The sequence below is a fragment of the Fukomys damarensis genome, unplaced genomic scaffold (genome assembly GCF_012274545.1).
Source record: "Fukomys damarensis isolate Sample0158 unplaced genomic scaffold, DMR_v1.0_HiC HiC_scaffold_32, whole genome shotgun sequence".
In the NCBI taxonomy this organism is placed as follows: Eukaryota; Metazoa; Chordata; class Mammalia; order Rodentia; family Bathyergidae; genus Fukomys; species Fukomys damarensis.
In genome coordinates, this window is record NW_022900944.1 from 33,837,485 (window position 1) to 33,845,650 (window position 8,166).

Below are 8,166 nucleotides of genomic sequence, written 5' to 3' on the forward strand. Positions count from 1 at the left end.
AAGAAAAGGGAAAGGTGTAGGGAAAGTGAGAAGGGTAGGGGAAAGGTAATAGGGAAAAGAAAAAAATACGAGAAAATGAAAAAATGGAAATAAAGTGTTTATAAATGGGGAGGAGAAGAGGGGGTGAAAGGAGGGCAGGGACGAGGGGGAAAAATGAGAACCAAGACCTGTCATGTAAAGGTACAGGATCCCAATGATGAATATAACTGTACTGTATCCCTAAAATGGACCAATAAACTCAATAAAAAGAAAAAAGAAAGAGCTGTCTAGTTGCGCCATGAGTAACGTCCCCACTTCGCATGTTAGCATCTGATTTTACCCTCGTGAGGCCCAAGTTCACATGATGTATGAGGCAGTCTTCTTGTTAGTGCCGTGGATGTTCTTGGGTGTCTTGAAGGAGAGAACTGGTTTCCTGGGTCATGGTGTGAATCAGATCTCACGCGATTGTCCTTATTCCTTCTCGTGCCAGTGTCTGCAGCTGGTGGGAAGTCCATACCCCGTCCTGGCGGGTGATCCCAACACGCAGAGCTCTGGGCCTGGTATCCAAATCTCAAATAAGGGCTGAGTTTCTCAACATTTCTGCCCTTTCTTCTGATTGATCCCCCTTCTAGGATCACAGCTGCCTTCGAGAGAGTCCAGCGGGTCAAGCATAGCTTCCGAGAACCGGCACCCACCCACCAGCACAAACTGCTTTGGTGGGAGATCCAGGTACGACGCCTCTTGTTGATGAGGAGGAGCTGGGGACATGCTCAAAACTACTGAAATCAGGCTAAGCACTGTCATGAAATTTATGACGTCAGAAACGACTGCAAATTTCAGAGATCTTACAACTTATAGAATATGCGAAGGGGTTCCAGAGATGACTGTAGAACTCAGGGTTCTTAGAAGGCTCAGTGGTTTCTTGGTACAGATTGGGGCTGGGTAGGCTGGTTGTTTAGATAAAAGCACCTGCTCATCAGAGAACCTGACCGCTTTTTTATACATAAAGGGCTGAGGTGGCTACGTTACCCTTCTAGGGTACACATAGAAGTGCTCACAGCATAGTTCTTTGGATGTGAAAGTTTCTGATTACATTTCTACAATTGGTTGTGGTTCATGGTTCCCTTTGGAGTGCTGGATTAAACCTTCTACACTTACAGTCTGAGTTATAATTTGCTTGGTATGCATATCACAAGTGATGTCATATTATTGCTTGCAGTTCCCATCTTACACCTATATTAATGGTACAACTCATGTTAAAGGCAAAGCAGCTGAATCCCTGCAGGAGAATAGCTTTAAGTGTGTTGGACTCAGATGAGGAAAGGGATTGCTTCTTCGTTTAATGCTTATTACAGTGTTCAGAATGCCCAAACATTTTAAGGAAAATAATCCTATGCATATGTTCATACGTATTTATCACCTACCAAGAAAGGGTAACTGGTAAAAATCCCCTCGCACAAATCCTAGGGAGTGAGGGGTAATTCTCTGAACAGTGGGGCTTGATTTCAGGCAGTGCCTGCAGCTTCTTGACAGGTCCCTCCAAGGTCAGCTGTCGGCTTCTCCAGATTTGGCTGTTGCGTGGCTTCACTAGGTTGTAGTGGACTGGGAGCTAGCGGGATCAGAGAGGGTGGACCTCAGGTCCATTTCCCGGCTGTCCTTTCTCCGAGTCTCTGCAGAGGTGTCACCTGGTACCTGCAGACCAGTTGTATTTTCCACGACTTGCCAGATAGCTCACAAGATAGGATGCAGTGTCAGATGTGCGGGACTGGGACCGGTGGTGTGACTGACTCATCCTGTGTCAGCAAAGGCATGGTCCAGACTGAGGGAACAGTGGGGACCAGCTGGGGGAAAGGGACATCTGCTGAGCTTTGGTGTTCAGTAACCTCTATCTTGGTCTTTTCGCTGGACTTGGACAGGAGCTGGAAGGCAGCTCTTGACAAGTTTGGACCTAAACTCTCAACCTGGTTTTTTTCGTTTTTTTTTTATTTTTTGAGACAGGGTCTCACTATGTAGTTGAGACTGACCTGGAGCTCACCATGTAGCCCAGGCTGGTCTTGAACTCACAGCATCCTCCTGCTTCAGCCTCCCAAGTGCTGGGATTACAGGTGTGCGCCACCGTTCCCAGCTCAACCTGTTTATTAGACTCTGAATTTCTCCAGTTGATGAACCTTGAAATTCCTAAATCCTGATAACCCTTCTTTGTTGTCCTCCATGTGCAGATTGCTCCTCTTAAAACAGCAGCCAGACCTCAGCGGAAAATGGTAGACTTTCAGTGCCTGATCACAGAGCTCTGTGTTCTCAGGTGCTGCTGTGTAGGCGTTTGTCCTGCGTTCACACGGACCTGGCTGCCATTCAGTGAAACCTAAGGCAGCACCTTGTGTGTGTGAAGGTCACCTGCACACGTGCTGCCGCAGCTGCTGTGCTGGATAAGAGTGTAGGGCTTTGGAATCAGGACGGATCAAAGCCTGTCCTGTCATTTACTTGCTGCGTGATACTGGAGAAGTCACTAAAGCTCTCAGGGACCCAGTTTCCTGAAGTGTAGAAAGGAGACATTACTTGCTTCCTAAGGTTATTACAGGAATGAACTGAGTTGATCTGAGGGTCTCACAACCATTCTGGGAATGACTTAGTGAAGGTGGCAGTGGTTTTTCCTCATGTCTGGACTATTGTATGTGTGCAGCATCTCTTCCTGCAAACCCCAAAACCTGAAGAGTGAGGTACAGCTGATGCATTTTTCAGATCCGTGATGGGAGGTGGTGAGTCGAACATTCAAGACTCAAAGGCGGTCCTCACTGTCCTTGCTTCCTGGGACAGAGCGGTGGGCTTTGGCTTGCTGCCTCCTAGACTATTTAGCTTTTGCTGTCCGAAGGGTAGGTTTTTCTTGGACCTGGGTGCTGTCCACTGTGATCGAACGAAGGGGTTGTTGTGCCCTTGAAGGTGAGGACTGTGGCCAAAGTGGCCCCTCCCTTCCTCCTTTCCTGCTTGTGGAGCTGTGGAGCTAGAACTGGGATGGGTTTGTGCTGAGGGCTGCGTCTGCCCAAGGTTCTGTTTGCTATAGCAAGGCCTCAGGCCTCCGTGCTGAGGTGAGATACTGGCCATGCTCCTGAAGAGCAGTCAGGGAAGCATCTCTAACTGTTTCCCCATCTGCTCCGCCTCGCGGAAGCCAGAGTGGGATTGCGGCACCGTTCACACATTGTTTGCGGACAGCCTGCGTTCAGGCACGGTCGGAGGGACTGGCCGACTTTAGAGTTACTTCTTTAGCTTGTCCTGTGCCCCTACAGTGGAATTGTGTCCTACAGAAGACGGAAAGACAGGTGTATCAGCATGGCAGAATCTCAGAAGCATAATGTTGAGCAAGTGAAGCAGGTTGTAGAAAAATATATATAGTATGATGCCATTATATAAAGTTTAAAAATGTAGCCGGGCGTGGTAGCATACTCCGGCACTCAGGAGGCTGAGGCAGGAGGATTGCCACAAGTCCAAGGCCAGTTTAGCCTACAGAGTGAATTCAAGGCCAGCCTGAACTACATAGTGAGACCATGTCTCAAAAAAATTAATTAAAATGCAGAACTAAACAATACATTTTAAATGGATATCTTCATAGGTGATAAAACTGTAAAAAATGTGTGAGATAGCTGGCCACAGTGGCATGGACCTGTAGGTCTAACTACTTGGGAGGCTGAGGCAAGAAAATTGCTTGAACTCCAAAAGTAAGGACCAGCCAGGGTAACATAGTAAGTCCCTGCTCCAAGTAAAACAAAACAAATTCTAAAAACAGATGGGAACAATGAACCCTGAAATCCGAGGAGAATGGTTCTCTTTTAGGGGAAGGAGGTTGATACGATGAAGAGAGGGCTCATGATTGCTAAGGTCACGTTATCTCTTAGTGTGAGTGGTGGTTCCCAGGTGTTGATTTTATTCTTTTGAAACTAAATATGTATTCTTGTTTTTACACGATACATATTTCTCAATAGTAGATAAGAAAAAGTGTTCACTTCCATCCTAAGGAAACCAAACAGTCCTGGTTTTGGGTGGAAAATTACTGTTTGATCCTAAGGAAGATTATTTATTTTGTTTTTTGAGATAGGATCTCCATGTGTGGTTCAGGCTGGCCTCAAACTCACGATGCTCCTCTTGCCTCAGCTTCTTAGCACTGGGATTGCAGCTGTGCACCACCACACCTGGCATGATGGGTTTTAGATCTTTGGATTTTCTGGGTGTGATAATAGCCATTTTGTTTGGTTGTTGTTGTAGTACTGGGGATCATATCCAGGGAGCCCTGAGCTATATCCCCTGCCCTATTTATTTTAAAGAAATTTTTTGAGATTGATCTCACTAACTTGCCTAAGTTGGGCTTGAACTTGTGATCCTCCTCTTGAGTAGCTGAGATTACAGGCATGTGCCCCCACACCCAGCAGCAGACACTTTAAAAACAAAAAATTTTTTTTTAATACTGAGGATTGATTGAATCCCAGGCCTTCACACTAAGCTACATCCCCAGCTCTTTTATCTTTAATTTTATATTTTGAGTCATGGTCTCCCTAAATTGCCAAATTGCCTAGGCTGGGCTCAAACTTAGTATCCTCCTGCCACAGCCTCCAGAGTGCTGGGGCCCTGACTTTATTTCCACCAAGTCTTTCTATGTGACATTGTTGTCAGTGGTTGCCTCTTGGGCTGCACTGCTGTCTGTCCCTTGGAAACCCCAGGCCTGAGCATTTAGTTTGGAACTCGAGGGGAGTGGCTTCCAGGTGAAGCTGGTTCCCTCTAGGTAACGCATCAGAGCAGCACTGGGGGACTGGCTCATTGCTTTCCGGGCCTGATGGCAGTGTGGACTGTGGTGCGGGCCGGGGCTGTGCGACAGTGCGCCGTCCTATGCTGCGTCCTCACCTGGTGCACTGTGAAGCCCCCGGGAAGTGCATGTTGGCATGAGAGCACCGCCTGGGCCCCCGCGGTGCTCTGCTTATTTTGGTGGACCCAGGCCGGCCTTGGGAACCTTGCGGGAGTCAGCTCAGGTTACTCAGGTCTCTACCTGGCATCGTACAAGTCACACAAGGGCTGCCGGGAACGTGGCCTCCTCGGTCCATGAGAAGTTCGGTCTTCGTGATGTGACAGAAATTTAAACAGGCAAATAAAACTGAGCGAGAAGAAACCAGTGTGCAGAAAGAGGGTGAGGAACAGAGCGGGCGGGGTCTGCAGAGAGACTGCCGCCCTTTGCCCGGTGTCTGGAGGTGTCTGGAGGGCCGCCTGGCTCGGAGCCCAGGGGCCCAGGGGGTGAGTGTGGGGGAGGAGGACCCCTGAGACCTGGCAGTCACCCTGAGCAAGGCCGGGCTGCACAGTGGAAAGCCACAATGTCCGCGTTCCCCTGTGGTTTGCTGATTCTTGGTCACTTGTGATTATTTCTCCTTCCCTGACTGTTGTGTGACTGGAGGGAGGTGAGGAGAAGCGTAGCCTCCGGACCGGCTGTGCAATCCCTATGATGCTCCCATGGCCTGATAGGAAATGGGACAAAAAATAGGAAGAATGTGTTTAATTTGCCTTAGCTTCACTAAGCTTTTCATTAATAGATCTGAAAACCGTGTAAGAGATCTTGATTAAGAAGCTGGATATCAGGGCCTAAGCAGTTTGTTTTCTTCCCTTATGTGCATATGCCCTTAAGTCATTTTGTAGGCATGGCTTGGTAAGGTGTGCTGAGCTGGAGGCCTTGAGCTGCCCGCGCTCTCGCCAGCTGTCGTGTTGGCCAGGGCTGCTTGCGTCTGCGTGTGTCTGCGTGCCAGCTTGCTCCTCCCAGTGGCTTTTTTTAACATGTGAAAGTTTCAGAACCTCTTGTGATAGTTTTCATTCTCCCTCCTTTACTCTTCTTTTTTGTCCTGTTTGACGGGAACTCATCAGATTTATGGGCTCCCTTGCCTTGGCATCGATGACCTCTGATGATTTTAAAGAGCGACATTCTTGTAGCCCTGTGCAGCTCCAAGGTCTCTGGTGAGCTCTAAATAGCTCATCGGCTCTGTCTGCAGACAGCCTATCCCAGAAAGGAAAGAAAAATAAACCTAGCTGGGTGTGAGCCTGCTGGGAACACTTCAGGAAGTCCTAGGAGGGCCAGGGAGAATTGGGAAGCAAAGCGACAGGAAAAGAGGGGGGACAGTCAAGAGCTGAGCCTTTGGGCACCAAGCCGTTCTCTGTCGTCACTGGCCAGTCCCATCCCTTCTTCCACTGAGATGACCAAAGGCCACTGGATCTGGAGATGTTGCCCTGTCAGCATGAAACTGAATCTAGCAACCTACCTTCCCATTCAGGCCTCCCACCCAGCAGCCTCTCCTTAAAATCTGGCTCTGACACACTGCGATTGCTGGTGGAGGGAAAGGAGTACGTGTAATTCATTTATTCATTCTGTGATCATTGAGACCCAGCCGCTGCTGCAGGGAGCTTGCGGCCTGGCTGCCAAGCAGTGAGTGGGTGTGGAATGGATGCAGACCGAGCCAGGGCCCCACCGGAGAATGGCTGTGGATGTTATCACACATTCAGTCATGCACTGATTTGTTTAGGATGCATCACTTAAAATGACCCACGGCACATTATGATATATTCACTCAGATGTATTGCTTGGTATTTGTGTAATTTTTCTTCCGTATGCACCTCCAGAGAGAACTGGTTAGGTACTGAAGGCAGGAAGATGGGTGCCTGTGGTCGAAGGCAGCAGTCATTGCACACACCCTGAATGTCAGGCTCAGACCTAGGTTGCACTCACAAAAAGATGAAAAGTCATGGTCCCTGACAGCCAGGACTGCCTCTTGCAGGGCACAGATACTGGGTGACAGTTGCAGTCCACTGCACTGGGTGCCACAGTGCTAGCGTGTACACACGCAGGGGACTTTACCTAAATCTACCCGGGGGACTTGGAGGCCACCTCACACACTTGAGCTGTATTTTGGAGTTTGCCAGACCAGTGAAGCAGGAGTCGGGGATGCATCTATGGGTAGACTACAGTGTACAGCATGGGTGACAGCAGAGAAGAATAAGAGAACTTGGCGTTCTCAGTGTTGACATGTAAGATATTGGACATGATTGCCAAATCCTGCTGCCACCTGTTTTCCTCCCTCTCTTTCTTTGTCAGTACTGGGCATTGAACCTAGGACTTTTGCACTGAGCTACATCTCCCCTCTTTTTAAATTGTTCTAATTTTGTTGCTCAGAATTGGCTTGAGCTTGCAGTCCTGTTGCCTCAGCCTCCCTGACAACCGTGCTTGGCTGTTTTTGTCTATAGTTTCTTTAAGAGCAGTTTCAGGTGCACAGTAAGACAACGTCAGGAGCAAAGAGTTGTATGTGTTCCGGGCCCGTGCATAGCCTCCCCCGTTATTGCATCTTCCACCAAAGAAGGACATTTACTATAATGATGACCCAGCAATGATGTATTGTCACTCAGAGTCTAGTTTATGTTAGCGTTCATTCTCAGTGGGGTCTAGTCTGTGGATTTTGATAAATGTGTATGGACACGTGTCCACCATCACGGTGCCATACAGAGTAGTCTCACTGCCCTGTGTTTCATCTGTTCCTCCCCCGAACCCTGGCCTTGATCCTTTGACTCTCTTCATAGTTTAAAAGCCTTTCCTAGAATGTCGTATATTTGGCGTCATACAGTATGTAACTTTTGCAGATTGGTTTCTTTCACTTTATAGTATGCATTTATGTTTCTTCCGTGTCTCTTCATGGCTTGATTGCCTTTTAATGCTGAACAGTGTTCATTTTCTAGATGTACCAGTTTATCCATTCACTGATTTAGAAATGTCTTGGTTGCCTCCACGTTTGGGAAACTATAAAGCTGCTGTGAACATCTGTGTGCCACTTTTTGTATGGACAGTTTTCAGTCACGGGTAAATATAAAAGAAAGTGATTGCTGGATCATACGGTAAGAGTATGCTTAGTATATTCTTTTTCTTCTTCTGTTCTTTTTTTAAAAGATGGGCATCAAGACAAAGATGGGCATCTGAAACAAAAAAGATACTTTTCAGATAAAGAATTATAAGTGGTAAATATGAAATAATGTTTGCTGGGCATAGTGGCATATGCCTGTAATCCCAGCACTCGGGAGGCTGAGGCAGGAGGATTGCTGTGAGTTCAAGATCAGCCTGGGCTACATAGTGAGTTCCAGGTCAGTCTCAACTACGTAGTGAGACCCTGTCTCAACCCCCCG

General features: G+C 47.8%; 1 protein-coding gene across 1 annotated transcript in view; it reads left to right on the forward strand.

Moving 5' to 3' along the window:
- Positions 1-8,166, forward strand: part of Wwp2 (WW domain containing E3 ubiquitin protein ligase 2) — a 122,847-nt gene that overhangs the window by 38,696 nt on the left and 75,985 nt on the right. The window contains exon 5 of the mRNA XM_010612360.2: positions 612-708. Within this exon, the coding sequence (XP_010610662.1) occupies positions 612-708 (97 nt within the window). The remainder of the gene's footprint in view (positions 1-611; positions 709-8,166) is intronic.